Source organism: Cololabis saira, chromosome 13 (assembly GCF_033807715.1).
Source record: "Cololabis saira isolate AMF1-May2022 chromosome 13, fColSai1.1, whole genome shotgun sequence".
NCBI lineage: Eukaryota > Metazoa > Chordata > Actinopteri > Beloniformes > Belonidae > Cololabis > Cololabis saira.
In genome coordinates this window covers 29,428,993-29,446,869 of record NC_084599.1, presented here as the reverse complement: position 1 = coordinate 29,446,869, position 17,877 = coordinate 29,428,993, and the positions used below count along the sequence as shown (strand labels likewise).

Below are 17,877 nucleotides of genomic sequence, written 5' to 3'. Positions count from 1 at the left end.
TTGGCTGTAAAGAATTCATGAAAAGATTTGGAAAGCAAGTGGGAAAGATGGATATATTTATAAAAAATTATGCATGATTGAAATATGTTTATATCGTATCCTGACAATATGTGAAGTTTCCTAAACAGAGGGGCAGATGGAGACAAATAATCTAATCTAATCTAACAAATTTCTTCTGAGTGATTAGTGATTAATAATTTCTGTAAATTAGAAGGATAAGTACTGGCCCAAACAATATTACAATAACTGAGATGTGGATAAATTAAACTGTAATAAAGTATGTTTAAAGAATTCTGCAATATAAAAGCACTTATTTTTCTGATGATACCAATTGATTTCAATACTTTGTTGTTGACAAGATTAATATGTTCGGACCATGATAACCTTTCATCAATTAAAACCCCTACAAATTTGGTAGAGGAAACCTGGGTTATGTCGTTATCCGCAATAGTTATCTTTGCATTGGATTTACAGTATGTTTTATTTTTTCCTCTAAATATAATAACATTCGTTTTTTTTACATTTAATGTTAACTTATTTATCCGGAACCATTCACAAAATGTAATAATGCCAGAGTTGGCTTCACTAATCAAATAATCAAAGTTACTGTGTGTCGAAATCAAGGTAGTATCATCACTGAAAAGAATGGGGAGCATAGTGGAGGAAACAGGTGCAAGATTATTAATAAATACAAGGAACAATAACGGACCGAGTATGGACCCCTGGGGGACACCATATGATAACTGGGCTCTGGAAGAAGTACAACCATTGACAGAGACAAATTGTGCACGATTTGAAACATAATTGACAAGCCATGTATATGAATACTCATGAAAACCATAGCGATGTAACTTAGAAAGTAAAATAGCATGATCAACAGAATCAAAAGCTTTCAATAGATCTAAAAAAAAATCCCTAATTTATTAATGATTTTGTGTTGCGTGTGAATCATGAAATGTAAAACTGCATTTAATTAACTAATGACACATTTAATGAAAGAATGATATATTTAATTCCCATTTTAATTAATTAATGACACATTTAATTAATTATATATTTCATTCCTATTTTAATTAATGATGTATTTATTTATTTAATTTTGGCACAAAAAATCCTCGATACTTCATCATGTAATGTTCTATTAACTTATTAAACTTTACCAGGGTAGGAAAATAGATTTTTACTACATCAACCAAACACCAATTAGTGGGACAACGCTCTTCAGGAGGAAAATGAAGTCATTACACATCATCTTTGAGTCCTTAGAATATTTACGTGGATTTGAATGATATAAGGAGAAAAGAGTATAAAAAGGAAGAAAAAAATAAGTGAAAATAGTATTTTTTTAATGGATGGAAATCAATTAAGATCAATAAAGTTTTTTGCAACTTAATCCAAGGCTGTTTTGTAGGAGATTATCAATGTGTCCTCGATGTTATTACCTCCACCAAGGCCACTTTTTTTACTGCACTTAATTTTGTAAAAGTTAACGCCAAAATTAGCACGCTAGTTTTCAATAAAATAAGAGGAACTCAAAGGGCAAAGAGACACTAAAATTTGGGACAAAAATAGTTCTAGGGCGGGGAAAAAAAATCTAAACAAAAGTTTTGTTCCTAATATGCATGTTACAAAAAAAATGGGAGTATAATATGGCTGTACTCTTCAGCAGGAATTACTTTTAAAAATTAATTTACAAAATGAATCTGCCAGGGGTTGAATCTCTGGTGTATATTGGTTATGTTTACATAAATTACAAATCAGTTCAGCTCGAGGTAATCTTACATCTTTTAAATGTTTATAAAATACATTTTCAAATTTCATGTGACTAAAAATCTGGTATTGTGGTGAATTAGAGGAAATTTTAATGAGACTAACTTTTATTAATAAAAAGGGTGCCAAACGGAAAAAAAACTATTTCATTTTTGTGATGAATATCAAAACATGTAAGTAGAAGATGGTAGAGAAAAGTTAAGATTTAAAATCTATAATTTAATGTACCCATCAAAATCATAATTGGATTCATGAAGGTTTGAATCAAAGCAAGTCGACGTCCCTTTTCTTTGTTCCATCCAGATGGTGTCTTCAATTTGACCTTGAACCTAAGAAAAATGAGGCTGACTTCTTTCATCGATACAGTATTATAGCTGTTTCAACAAAAAACATGTTTTATTCTTGAGTTCTCGTGTAAATAAATTACAATATTGTCTTTTGTTACAAAAATAAAATGAAACAACCAGCACAACAAATGTTAAACTTTTCATGGAAATCCTAACTATTTTGTGTTGTCTTACAAATGTTTTGACAAAAGTGTTCGGGGACTGAATCCTCTCAGCCGTCAGCCTGCTGGTCACCTGCTGCGATCCGGTTTTACAGAGTAGCTCACGGACAAAAAAATTTGCAAACGACATAATGAGACAAACATGAGGGAAATCGAGAAGTTAAAAATATATACATGTTCATGCAACAAAATTTGGGGAAGGGGGCTTCCGATACCACGAAACTACACCTGAGGAAACGACCACCAAAAAAAGCTGAAAGTAAAAAGCCCTTCTACTGTACCAATCAATGCAATCCAACTTCGGATTCTACAGTGTTGTTTCTTACAACAAATGTTTGTTTTTTTTTTTAATACAAAAAAGGATGAGTCTGCCATCTCTGAGCTGCTTACCGGCATACAGTCATTTTAAGAAAACAAAACCAAATAAAAAACAAGATACTATCTTCCAGATGCTAAAAACAAAAACTCAGTGCAAAGCACAGCTTCTCTTATACTTCCCCGTGTCATTCTGCAACTATTAGTCCTTTGAAAAATCACAGCAGAAAGAAACAGCCGAGAGTTAACTTTATCTTTGTGTACTGAAGTAAGAATCATTTTATCGACAAAATGTGTTATCAAAGGTGCAGCACATAATGTCAGTGCTGGTTTTTCATCCCCTGCGGTTTGCCTGGTTTCTTATCCTGCTGCTGCTGCATTTGCTGTTGCTGCTGCTGTTGCTGCTGCTGCTGGCCCCGACCAGGACCACCAGACATCCCTCTGCCACGGCCACCAAACACACCTAAAAGAGAAGGTGATAGAGAATAAATCACTCGTTTTGCTTTGCAAACAAAAAAATAAAAATAAATCCATTACTCCCTAATGAAAAATGGCAAAAAAATATTTTTTTATCAATCAGAGAATTTTCAAATAAAATTGACTACAAAAGCTATTATCCCCCCACCTCGGCCGGGTCCTCCTCGCCCTTTTCCCTGCTGTTTGTTCTGCTGGGCACCTCCGCGCCCTCTGCCCTTCGACACAACCTCCTCCTTCACCATGTCGATGATCTCGTCGGGAATCCGCAGATACTTGATAGTGCTTCCTCGGATGTAGCACTCTGGCATCCTCCAAAATTTATCTCCATCCTGCAAACAGGAAATAAGTGTGTCAATGTATACCATTTGCTTGACCTTTGCTTATCATCCTTCTACAAAGAAAACCGCCCCAAACTTCCTGATGAGGATAAGGTGGGAAATCAGGGAATCAACAAGTAGTTCAAAAGAACAAAAAAAAAAAGACCAATTCCTCCTAACTCGAAGTATCACACTTTATAGATAGTTATTGCAAAGAAAAAACCATGGTAGTTTTTTCTGAATCATATGCTCCAACAATATGCTGATCTTGTCAAAGTGTCCCACATAGTACACAAATAACTGTATAACTTGTTATAAGTGAGAAATACCAGCACGGTTGGGCACTAATAGGAAAATTTCAAGTGAGCAACTGACCAGGACACATTGCACAGTACACTCACCCGGCCACTTTATTAGGCACACCCTTCCAACTGCTCGTTAATGCCAATTTCTAAATCAGCCAATCACATGGCAGCATCTCTATGCATTTAGGCATGGTCAAGATGATCTGCTGCAGTTCAAACCGGGCATCAGAATGGGGAAGAAAGGTGATTTAAGTGACTCTGAACGTGGCGTGGTTGTTGGTGCCAGACGGGCTGGTCTGAGGATTTCAGAAACTGCAGATCTACTGGGATTTTCACACAACTATCTCTAGGGTTTACAGAGAATGGTCAGAAAAAGAGAAACTATCCAGTGACTAGCAGTTCTGTGGGCGCAAATGCCTTGTGGATGCCAGAGGAGAATGGCAAGGCTGCTTTGAGCTGATACAAAGGCAACAGTAACTCAAATAACTACTAGTTACAACTGAGTTATGCAGAAGAGCATCTCTGAACGCACAGCACGTCGAAACTTGAGGCGGATGGGCTACAGCAGCAGAAGACCAGACCAGGTGCCTCTCCTGTCAGCTAAGAACAGGAAACTGAAGCTACAATTCGCACAGGCTCACCAAAATGGGACAACAGAAGATTGGAAAAACGTTGCCGGGTCAGATGAGTCTGAATTTCAGCTGCGACATTTGGATGGTAGGGACAGAATTTGGCATCAACAACGTGAAAGCATGGATCCATCCTGCCTTGTATCAACAGATCCAGCTGGTGGTGGTGTAATGGTGTGGGGGATATTTTCCTGGCACACTTTGGGCCCATTATTATCAATTGAGCATTGTGTCAACGCCACAGCCTACCCGAGTATTGTTGCTGAACATGTCCATCCCTTTATGACCACAGTGTACCATCTTCTGATGGCTACTTCCAGCAGGATAACGCGCCATGTCATAAAGCGTGAATCATCTCAGACTGGTTTCTTGAACATGGAAATGATTGCACTGTACTCAAATAGCCTCCACAGTCACCAGATCTCAATCCAATACAGTCTGCACTGTAAGAGAAACATTTTACATTTTTATCCCCATAAACAAATTCCTAACAATCTACTTAAGATGTAGTGTTTTTTTGTGGTAATTTCTTTATAAATTACACAAGATTAGCTGCTTTTTTGGATAGCTCTGTTATAATGCTGCATGTCATGGTCAAATGTATTTATACAGCAAATTCAAAAACCAAGGTTGCCCACAGTGCTTTACAGATATAAATGAATACACACAAAAAAAAAAGAATATAAATAATGCATATCAATACAGAATAAAACAACAAAAACCGTATCCAGAATTATACCTCGGAATGTGGACCTGGGAACGGCAAAGACCAACTAATGGGATGATCTAAGCGCTCTGATATGATGGTGAACATGATGGTGCTAAAAACATTAAACCTTAAAAACTATCAATAAAATCTTGTAATCTATTCTAAAATGGACGGAGGATAATATGCTCACTATTGTCCCAGTGAGAGACAAGCAGCAACATTTTTCACCAACTGAAGCTGACAAAGAGACAATTGGTCTAAACCAACATCCATTATCCACTCTTGGGGTTATAAAGGCAAGTACTACTTTCAAAATCATAACAAGTATGGTTTCACCTTGTTCAAAAGTTGTAATTGGAAGACTCTAGTTTTGACAACAGAACTGATATTTAAACACAAATTTAAATGTGCAGTCAAAAAGCACAACAACAAATGCATGAGAAAACGACCCCAAAGGGCCAAGAGTAGCAGCACAGTCTTCCACCTGTTCCAAACCACAATTTCAGCCTTTCATTTAGATTCAGAAAGCTCAGGTCCAGAGTGGAAAAGACAGAGAACAGAGTTAGATTTGCCCTAAAGGGAAAACTCAAAAGCAGGAGAATTTAAGTCGAACTCTATCAAAATAGATCCAACAATTAATCTTTTTCATCTCAGCAAAAGAGCACACTTTAAATTTATTACATAAACATATGTCCAAATTGTAGCTACAATGAACAATGTCGTGGGAGTAGGTGGTCCTTCAATATGACGAGGAACACATTTGTTTTTACAGTGTTGAAAGAATGTAACTATATCTGTGTCAGATCATTTCCAAATGGGGAAATATAAAGGGTTAAGACTTCAGAGTGGCCAAGAAAGGATTTATACGCTTACGCTACTCAGACTCTGAATCTGAATTCCTGCATTGAGGACTGTCCACATCTGATGAACACATGCAGGAAGGCATATCAATGCTAGGTACATAGGATATTAGTCCCTGGATCAAGGGAAGTGATTTAAGTGTCCGCATAGAAGTAAGAACAGGTCAGCTTTACCCTGGATGTGCAGATGACTTCTCTCAGATTGATGTTCATCCAGTTGTCACAGCTGACCAGGTGACCATTGTACGTCTCTCCATTCTTCAGCTCCACCAGCTGAGGTGCGAAACGTCCACACAAAAGGTTACGTTTTAATTTACGTGAAACACAAAAAGAATAAGCTTACAATCTATTGAAATTACAAACTATAAAAATTACTCAAATTTCAAGGTACATTGCAAACTATAGTTAAACTAAAACATATACCATTGGGAAATTGAGAAGAGCTAAAATTAGAAGAAATTTAATTCAGTGGAACAATTAGCAGCAATTCAAAATATGCTTTGCAGGAGAATAAGACAATTGGATATGGTTAAGATATAAAAAACTACAAATCATTGCTGCCTGCTTAAAATACATATATTTTCTTTTATTATACAGTGCACATCAAAATTTTGGACTCACTTCCCCATTTGTTTGAATGAGAAGGTGTGTCCAAACTTTTGGTCTGTACTGTATTCAAGGACGCTTTGCTCCTAAAGAAAGGCAGTTTTACTAAAATAAATGGTTATATCATTCGCTTTTATAGCCAGAGTCTTTTCTCACCATTGGATGGTTCTGAGCGGTTTTCAGCAGAGACAGAGGAAGCTGAAAAATGACAAGGAAACAGGTCACATACACGAAATGTAATTACTATCAGCTATTTCAGTAACGTGAACTAGAGTCAGATCTGGTTCTCATACTAAACAAAACAACAACAAGCACTGAAAGGGGAAAAAAGAAACAAAAACAACAAATGTCTCGTTCGCCTTTTATTTCAGTCAAATTACATGTGATTATTTGGTTTAAAAGTAGACGATGGCATTATTATTATTAATATTATTGAGCTTTATTTCGAATATGCATATTAAAAAAAGAACAATACAAAAAAGTAAAAAAATAAAGTACAAATATATATATATATATATATATATATATATATATATATATATATATGTATGTGTGTGTGTGTTTGTAGATAAAAGACAACTTATCAGGTCCTATCCCTGAATCTTATATACATTTTTCCAAATAGCAAGAGAATCAATTAGCTTACTTATAGAACACAAAAGCATAATATAAGTCTATATATCAACATGAATATACATCCATTTATCAACATATCTACATATAACTATATATCCATATATATTAACAGAGATATAACCATACATAATACTGTATGTACACATATTAAATAAATCTATATATATCTACATTTTTATTCGCCACTGTATTTTGAAAAAAAAGTTTCTTTATCTTTTTTTAAATTGTGATATGTTTTGACTTTGTTTTAGATCTATGCTAGGCATCTCTTAATGGGAGCTTTTTAAATGCTTGATACTTTACAAAAGGAACCACAAACTATCATTGTGACAAAACAGAAGAGTTTTTAATCAAACGTAACCTTTCAGGTGCGTTTGTAGCCAGCTTAGCTTCGGTTGCTAACATCACTGAGCTAACAGAGACAACTTTTCACCGGCGCTACCATTTTCTTGACGCTATTTTCGTTAGCAGAATATAAGGTGTGCGTCTCGAAAGGGAGAAACGATGACATTATTTCGTGTGAAGTTTAAATGCTTACCATTTTGATGAAATATGTTTTTCTTTTATTGCCTCTTACGTTCACTAACCAACACGGGTTTCCCACCTACTCTTCTTCTTTGTCTAATAACCAAAGAGTGTAATTATTTGTGTAGTTCAGCATGCTGCCCCCTAGCGTGGGATGGCTCCTGGTAGCCGACAGAGTACAGTTTCTTGCATTGATTTTGGTGTACAAGATACATTACTCCTCCAAAATACCCTTGTACTTGTCTAGATACTTTCAAAATGTAAAAGATGTTCACCACCATAACACTAGAGGCAGCTCCACAAATCACTTTCAGTCCAGGGTAAACTCCAAGAAAGGTTCAAATTCGTTTGCATCCTATACTACCAACATGTGGAATTCCTTACCGACAGCCATAAAAGAGAGCAAATCCCTAATCTCCTTCAGGTCTGCCCTAAAAAGCCACCTACAGGAGGCTGCTACTCGTAACTGGGAATAATCAAAGCCTCTACTGCACATCCCGCTGTTCCTTCTGATTATTGTTTCTTGTTTTTGTTTTTTTTTTGTTTTTTTTTTGTTTTCTGCTTTTGTTTTGTATTACCTAGCTTATTCTATTTGTCTCATCACCTTTTTAGTCTCTCTCGCTGCAAAATAACAGTAAATTCCCCCCTTTTCTTTTTTTTTACAATCTTCCCTACAAAGTACTGCTTCTTACCTGTATGTCATTCAATGTTATATGAGTTTAAAAAAGGTCTCCAATGTAAACAAGTGTAATGCTTTCTTGGAATAATGCCTTTTAGTTGACTTTGTATCAGCGAGTACTGTCATGAAACTGTACCTGATCCTATGCAATTCTCCTAATAAATTCTTCAATCAATCAAAAAAAGTGTCGAAAATGCGACTCTCAAAACATAAACATTGATCCTGTACACGGCATATTGCATATGATTAAATATCTGTTAATAGATTTGCCTAAAATTAAACACACTAAAAGCCATTGAAACAGTTTTATTTGTCAGTAAATTACTATAACTGTAAGAAAATATATACTTAACAGTGTGGTGCTTTGCTTTCATTGAAATGAATAATAATTCAAAGTTTGGGTAACATTTTAGACTTTATTCTGTAGTGGTGTACAGACTAAATAATGAACATATACTATATTCCAAAAAAGATTTCCTACCTCAAATTTGGGATTTTCTTTTTTTTCTTTCTTCTTTTCTTTCTTTTTCTCTGAAAAGAATTCATACATTCATTTTCAGTAGGTTGGATAATTGCAATGGCATCTTTACAGGCATCTTTAACAAGAAATCAATCAGGCAGCTGCAGCTGATCCAGAACGCTGCCGCCAGAGTCCTTACAAACACCAGGAAACTGGACCATATTACACCGGTCATGAAACAGCTACACTGGCTTCCAGTGAGTCAAAGGATAGAGTTTAAAATCTCACTGCTGGTCTACAAAGACCTGAATGGTCTTGGACCAAAATACATGCTGGACCTGTTAGTTCCCTATGAAGTTCCCAGACCCCTGAGGTTCATCTGGATCTGGTTTGTTGTGGTTCCAGAACCAGAACCAGCAAGGTGAGGCAGCGTTCAGTTATTCTGCTCCTCACCGGTGGAACAAACTTCCTGTAGACCTGAGGTCTGCTCCAACTGTTAGCTCCTTTAAATCCTCTTAAATCAAATACTTACCTGCTGTACTCTACTGCCCTTATTTTTAGAAACTTGTGCTTTTTATTGTTTTACCTCTTTTCTTATCATTTTATTTGTTATTTACTGTTTAATTGTGTCTTGCTGCTTTTAATGTTGATGTAAAGCACTTTGAATTACCTTGTGTTGAATTGTGCTACACAAATAAACTTGTCTTGGACAGATTCACGGTCTTTGGGTTAAAGGTCTTTGGTTTGTATAGATCCTTGTGTAAACAAGTCAGTCCAAGAAAACTTCCACCTCCTTAGGTGTACATTTAAATAAACAAATGGTTTGCATTGAGGTATAAAGATGCATGACAACCTGTTAAAGTTTTACTAAACATTAATAAAAGGAGGCTAAATAATCTCACCCATTATACCCTAACTTCTTTGTGGAATAGAAATTATATGTTGTTTTGAGCCGGACACTTACTCAAAGATAAATTTGACAAATCTGGTGATGACAATCAACACTAAAATATTTCTATAAGTAATCTACTGATTTTATGTACTATTTAAAAATGTTAAAGAAGAGGAATTTATATTCCATTTAAAAATGGTGCACAGAGGCCTGCAGCATATTTTTATCAAATATTTTAATAGCTGCAGTATATGGAAAATTATGTGGAATTTATTTTAACATACTGATCAGACCTTTCTTTCAAAATATATTAAATAAAACAGATAAAATGTCCATGCTTGTGGAGGTTTGTTTATGTCAGGTTTTGATAATTGACAGTTGTTGATGGTATATCCAGATTGTTCAGGTTCTTCTTGTACCTCCCTATGCACTGTAATTTTGTAATGTTGTTTTTATTTAGACAGTTATAATCAAAATGTCTGAAGCTCTGAGATATTTTAAGCTCCAGAACGGTTTATGGAGCCTTGCTGCGGCAAGAAGCTCAACATCAACAGGAGGAACTTTTGGGTAAAAAAAAAAAAAGAATGATAGATAAAGATATTAAAAACACAAAAATACAACTCTTTTATTTTCAAGTCAGATTTTATGACTAACTGAACTTGATTGAATGTGAGCTTTTGAAAATCTGTGGCAAGTGCAGCCCTGATCGTTACACTCAAATCACTATAAATCAAGCAACGGACGGATATTCAGATTAATGTTATTTCTATTTCTATCCACACTCCTTCATGACTCGCAGATAAAGTCTTCCTCACATGTGGACAGTAGGTGGCGATATTTGTTAGTTTAACAAGCTGTTTCTCTAAACTTAATTCCCCATAAATGATCACAGCTTCAGTTACCATGGTCCACCATTTTTGGGCATTTCAAAGCAAGAAATGCAGAGATGTATTGATGACGGCTGCAGTCCACTTGTAGGAAGGTCCTGGTGTTGCACAGCCGGGCTGAGGTCAAGGTTCCCGGGGTTTTAAAGGACATTTTGTCCATTTGAATGTCAGTCAATGTACCCTCTAACAAAACAACATTTATGCACTGAGGAAGATTTACACATCTAAAAGATATAAAATAGTTTCAATGAACTGCAGATTAAGGGGAGATTGTGGTAGTTGTAAAGTTTTGACTAATAAAGGTGTGTCTATATATGTGGGTGCTGATGCCCAGGAGTCTGACGACTGCCAACTTTTGCTGATAAAATAGGAATGACTTCCCTTAAGACCATCAGTCTCACTATTCCATATCAAACCACTCTCTTGCTATTTAAAAAAAAAGCTAACTCCTACATGTCCATTTATTTGTTACAGTTGTCTGAAATGTGTAAGTGGTTGGCTGACAAACAAGCAAAGATCTTATACAAAAAACTATTGAAAGGTTAAATAAGATTATGACTGGAGGGAAGAATAATCTCTGAAATGTCAGCACTTCAAGAAAAAAAAGGGTTTGAAAAAGAAGGTAAATTAGCCCCAATGTTCTGTTGAGTCCCACTGAATATAAAGGATTCATATTTGAGTATATGTGAAAAAATGTTTTCATTAGAAATGCACTGATGCAAATCCAAGATGGCAATTAAAAGGGAGGAAAATAATATAATTTTCCAGTGCCCATGAAGTCAGTCCTGAGGACACATGTTAAATTGTATTGTCGCAGTGCTCGGTTGACTCGTTAGTCGTGCTAACAGGCTTGGACTGCATGTGTCTGTTTGTGTTGTGGTGCGGGGGGCTAATTCCTCCTCGATACCACCCACACATCTCTTCCACACTGACATGCTGCTGCAGTCGGCAGCCAATCGCCACCCATCTCCCTTTCTACGAGCTTTTACCTGCGTCACCCTGCATGTGTTGCCATGGTGATCGCTGTTGCCCCCCCCCCCCACTTTGTGTCTTAGCTCTGCCAGTACGTGGATGAAGTCGACTCCTCACTAGTGATGCAGACAGGCTGCAGACGTCATCACTTCCCTTTGGAAGAAGGCCTATTTTTACCAGTGGGCACAGAGTATACCAAGCTGCTGAACATATTTGTGGGAGCTTTTTTAATCCCTGCCTGCCAGGAAACATCTCTCCTAGTGCTGTGAACCTCTCTCCATTCATTTCTCAGAAACGCTGTTCCTCTCAGCCATTTATCGGTGATATTCTATCGCCAAAGAGAGATATTCCACATCCCTCAACTCCCAAAGGAAGGTCAGAGGTCCCAATCAATAAAGGAGTGCCATCACCTTGCATTGGTTGTGATTCAGCCTTTTGATAAAGCAGAATTCATCTACATACTTGCCAGCTCGGAGTGCCAGGAAGGATTAGTAGGAAGGAAGTCAGAATGACAACACCCACTGGCTAAAGACTGATCATTTAGAAATCCAGTAGCAGTGCATGTTACACAATAGTATCTTTTATAAGTGAGAATTGCTACGTAGCAAGGTAAAGATGAAAGCAATCCTGTTGTACATCAAGAATATTGTGGATTTGAAAAAAAGCAACTTCCTGGGACCCTCCAAAGGTTTCCATATTTAGTCAGTATAATACACTGATCGAAATGTAATCTAATTTGAATTCAGGTTATTAGTCTATCCGTCAGTTTATTGTTATGGTGCGCTGGACATATTAATGACAAGATAGGACTTCTGTATAATTTATACATCAAGTTATGATTACTATAGTGACATGTTAAACTAAAGTGTGTCCTGTAATTAGCATCACAGGTGTTTACAGTCTTCATTCAACCAGTCAGCTTATGTAAAGGATGAAAAGTCACTGTGCTGTTGGTCTATGAAAGCAAAGGGTAGCGGTGTCTGAGGCTATCAAAAAGAAGATTTCAAACAAGCATGTTAAAGGTAAATGATATAAAACCATCCCCAAACAGCTTAATGTCCTGGTGACTACAGTTGCAAATTTAATTCAGAAGTTTTGGTTCCACAGGATCGCAGTTAATCTCCCTGGACGAGGCTGCAAGAGAAACATTGGTGACAAATTGAAGAGGTGGATAACGATAACCAAAGAGTCCAGAACAACGTATTGAAGATTCACGTTGAACTCCGATGTCAAGGTACATCAGTGTGACTATAGCTACTGTGAAACATGGAGGGGGTTCGGTTATGTTCTGTGGCTGCTTTGCTGAGTCTTGTACAAGGTGTCTTGAATCTGTGAAGGTAAAATGAAATTACTTGACTATCAAGGCATTCTGGAGAGAAATGTGCTGCCCAGTGTTGGAAACCTGGTGTCGGTCACAGATGATGGTCCTCCAACATGATAATGACTCAAAACACGCAAGAATTTATCTGACATGATATCCATCCATCCATCCATCCATCCATCCATCCATCCATCCATCCATCCATCCATCCATCCATCCATCCATCCATCCATCCATCCATCCATCCATCCATCCATCCATCCATCCATCCATCCATCCATCCATCCATCCATCCATCATCCATCCATCCATCCATCCTTAATTTATTTAAAAAAAATGAATGAAGCTATTCCAATCTATTGCCAAGGACCTCACAATCACGATACTTGAGTCACGATACAATATGATATTGCGATATCCAAATTTTGCGATACATTATGATGTTATACGTAGTTTGCTGAAAACTGTAAAAGGCATTATGCATCTTAAAATCCGAGTTGCACGTACATCAGATTATAGTGATAATTCATGTGTCAAAACACTGTAATTCAAATTATCCATGTTGTTTTATTGTAACTATACAAGCTGAAGTTACAGTATATTTGCATATATTTTAATATTATTTACTTAATAGGAAATTAACATTAACAATATTATTTAAGCCCATGTATACAATAAAGCCGTACTGGATTTACAACCCATCTGAAACATGATGTATCATTTGAAAAAAAAAAAAATCAATATTCAAATTTTGAATATCGATATCAAATCGGCAGGCAAAGTATTGTGATATATTGCCATATTGATATATATATATATATATATATATATATATATATATATATATATATATATATATATATATATATATATATATATATACTAGAAACAGTTATATCAGCACGTCACATGACTGATATCATGACTAACCGTGAAACTGTGCTACATGCAACGATTTTCACTTCTTACAATGAGTGACAGCGTGATGAGGACTTGGGATGCTTGGCACCAGTTGAAATGAATCAGCTTTGGCTGTAAGCAAAGATAAGCAAGCAACATGTGATGAATATTTGGTCTGCCCTTAAACCTCTGATTCATTCGGAAGAGCGGAGCACATTTGAGAAATTTTAAGGTCTCAGTAGATATAAGCATCCACCCTGTGTTTCAGTGACTTTCCTGAGGTTCTGCTGTGAGCTTTACACGCTAATGAAGCTCAATAGATACAACATGTGCCCTGTTATGTTGCCTTACTTGCAGCGGGGTTGGACTGCGATCACTGGTGTAACTTGATATTATAAAAGCCTGGCAGTGCTTCAGAGTTAGGTATGTGATGCAGTGTGGGTATGTATATTCAAAAACAAAAATCAAACCTTGACACATTTCTTTTCCTAGTTCTCACTTTTCACACACAATCCCTCTAAGTTGACACATCCATCAGTAACAACCGATGGTCCATCAGTAGTTACAGTGACATTGTGACTCCTTTTGTTTGTAACGTTTGAGAGAATCAAACCTGGGCAAACTGTTGCTGTTCATTTTAAATCAATGATTATTTAAGGCATGTCATGGACTGGCTGTAACCTGTGTTTTCATTTCTTCTCCTCCCTTTAAAGCACTTGCAATATTCCTTTTTTTCATTTAACACATTACCCATCCTTATTAACAGGAAAATAAAAATAAAATACAACAATCCCAGGTTGTTGAGCATTTGCGCGAGTTCCACTAAGCTGCTCCATGAGGCCTGGTGACGTAGTTTCAAACTGTGGGCGAAGTTCCACAATACCCAAAGAAGTAGGAACCTCTGCCATGACAGACAGACATGTAAGTTATGTTGGTTTTTATCACACACCCAAATAGACACAGACAATTTCAAACTCTTAACCACAGAAACCCCAGCACGCGCACACCCCTTCAATGTTTCACATTACGAGGCGTAGAGAACAGGCAAGGGCATGCAATGATTAGCATGCTTTTTTTTCCATGGAAAGGTGGATAGCACTGTTGCCCCACAGGAAAAAGGTTCCTGGTTCAAATCTAGGCTTTGTAATTTGTTTAGTGACAAAACTATGCTGTTTTGGCTCAAATTTGCGAAGCAACTGTTCATACAATGAAGACTAGACCTGCGTAAACTGGTACATGTTGGAAAACGTAAACACAAAGAGAACTCATGGACTTAACAGTAATTATGAGGACAACATGATTTACCCATTGACCGTTAACTCCACTAATTCATATACTTGTAAATGTATTAACCTTTTAGAAAACGTATGGGTGACGTAGTGAGAGGGTTAGTCTCGTTCTTTTTACACAGTCTGTAATTACTGGATAATATGACACCATGAAATAAGAACTGATCAAACTTTGTTGATCCCACAGGAGGGAAATTCACTTGTTAAAGCAGCTCACAAGACAATAACGTGCAAAAAATATTAAATAGAAAACAAATAGTTAATTTAGCAATAGAAATTGTAAAAAAAATAAAATGCAATATACAAATTAAAAGGGATTCATGTGACCTCTGTGAATGGCTCGATTGGCCTCAGTTATAGTGGAAAATTGCATTATGGGATTCAGTTCACACGGTACGCCCGTCAGTTGCAAACTGGAAATCGTCCTGGAGGTTGTGTTTTTAGCATACTGCAAATTACGCAATCCACATACTACATACTACATTTTATTATGCACTAGCAGAACATGTAGTTTCAAAAACAGTCTTATGAGAACTGATTTGGATAAGGGCGCTAAACATTAATCAAATGAATAATCGGAAACAGATAAAAAGCCACAGGGAGTGCAGTGATCAATGGAAACACATGTTGGTTATTTTTCTAGTTGACATTTAATAGAAAACCAAGTCCTCAGCCATGTGGAGACCGTGAAAAAAAAAAAAACGTTTCCATAAAATGTCATTTACATTTTTCAGTTTCCTATTTGAGCTAAAAATCTATGGGAACCACTTGAGATTCATGACACCAAACTAAAATACCAAGAACATCATATATGATCACATGGGACTATTATATTGTTATATATGTATTTACAATTTAAAATTTGGTTTGATAAACTGAGGTATGATACATGAATGCTCCGGTTAGAGTAAAAGATGAAAGTGAGGAAAAAGCAAGAGATCTCTTTTTAAAAACCCACAAATTTCATATTGAAAGTAAGGAGAATGTAATGTTTTCAGATGGTTAAAGACGCTGAAAAAAGACACAAAGACTTTAAATATGGGACATTAGGTTGTAATTTTCCTGATTACAGACACCGCACTTTTAGAAAGGTAATGCTTCTGAAAAAGAAAAACCTAGTTCCATTTTGAATGCAGTCTTCTGTTTTCTACAACAGTAGAGCTCAACAATGAAGGCATGTGTGTCTGTCTGAGGTTTTTGTGGTTACGACTTTCAGATTATCAGCGTGTAACTCTGTGTACACAGGTGTGTTCTGTGAAAACCAACACATTCACGTGTCTCTCTGTCATGCAAGAGGTTCCTACATCCTCCGTTATTGTGGAACTTCACCCACAGTTGAAACTGCGTCATCGGGCCCAGTGGAGCAGCTTAGTGGGACTCACTCAAATTGATCACAATTATCAACTTCTTAATCGCTTGATCTCAAACAGCATTTCAAATATGCAATTGGCTGGTGTCAAGTGAACTCCTAAAAATGTTATCAATGATCTCCTTTGAAGGGAAAATAAATAACTAAAAGGGATTTTAAGTTGCCCTGTTTTAGTGGAAATAGTTCATTCTAAAGAATTCAAAAAGCATGCAAGAGGAGATCAAATCCCCCCGCGCACCAGGTATCCACTGTTTTCCACTGACATTTTCGCTCAGTTGTAGCATCCGTCTAAGACACGGGTGTCAAACTCCAGTCCTTGAGGGCCTCTGTCCTGGTCTAAGGCAGAAATCCTACTGGTGCAGATTGTTTTTCTTTTTAGACAATAGATCATATATGTAAAACAGATGTAACAGTGGCACATGTTTGTTTCAAAAGATGGCACATGCTGCTATTAATGGAGCAACACACTTCAAGCCAGAATGTGCGTGAAAGGTGAGAGCCGGAAAGAAAATAAGATATAAATCAAATTTTCTGTTTTATTTTTGAACACACATCCCTACAGTGCATCATATACCTGATATTAATGTTATACAGCATTGTTAAAGAAGATTAACACTGAACACCTTCTTTTTTTTAAAGAGAAAGGCTTTTACAATATAAAGTTATACTAATGCCCGTAGGCCTAATCTATATCTGTTTAGACACATAGTGGATGCTCACTTCTTTGGTGCTCATATTTGCTCTAGTTTTTTACATTAATCATCAGCATCAAATACATGTTTTCTCAATACAGCTGAAAACAATTACCGTCCTGGTTTCGGCAGAAGCTGAATCATTTGAACCGGTGTGAAGCATTCCTGAGTGCTCATCACGCTGTCTTAACATGCTGCATTCACTCATTCTGAGAAGTAACAGTGATCGCCAAGAGATCCTTGTGCACTCTACAATCTCTTGTTGACTCACGCTTAAGGAATGTAAGAGTCATATGATGCACTAATGCTCGTGTTACATGATCTTGCTGAGCTTTGCCTTTGGTTTACATTATAATGTGCTGGGATGAATTGCCAGCACATCAGAGTGTCTGGAAGCCACGTGGATTTGTGGACACTAATGTGAAAACATGAGCTTCTGTGACTAACACATGCTTGGATTCCGATCATAATGCAACCCCAGCCCTGACCAAAAAAACAGCTGGTGGCTCAGCATTTCAGTGTCAGGAAGTGGAATTTGATATCACAACTAGAGTTTGAGGTACGGGAAAGATGCTTTGGAAAAGAAGAGCCAGGACAACAGGTTGGGGAGGATATATCATCATCACCACCCTAGGAGAAAGGTTACCAACGCCAATTAACATGTCCTGACAATATGAATACAAAGGCAGCTGACATGAGATGCAAGATCCTAACTAACCTGGAGAGCTTGAACCTTCGTGACCCACTTACCAAAGCTAA

At 36.8% G+C, this 17,877-nt stretch overlaps 1 protein-coding gene across 1 annotated transcript; it reads right to left on the bottom strand.

Moving 5' to 3' along the window:
• Window positions 1-2,131: 2,131 nt before the first annotated feature.
• lsm4 (LSM4 homolog, U6 small nuclear RNA and mRNA degradation associated) lies at window positions 2,132-7,757 on the bottom strand. Its single transcript, XM_061738589.1, has 5 exons — window positions 7,671-7,757; window positions 6,653-6,694; window positions 6,065-6,163; window positions 3,219-3,399; window positions 2,132-3,056 (listed from the first exon to the last, which is right to left on the bottom strand). The coding sequence occupies exons 1-5, from the start codon at window positions 7,671-7,673 to the stop codon at window positions 2,914-2,916; spliced, it is 468 nt and encodes a 155-aa protein (XP_061594573.1). The 5' UTR covers window positions 7,674-7,757; the 3' UTR covers window positions 2,132-2,913.
• Window positions 7,758-17,877: the final 10,120 nt, after the last annotated feature.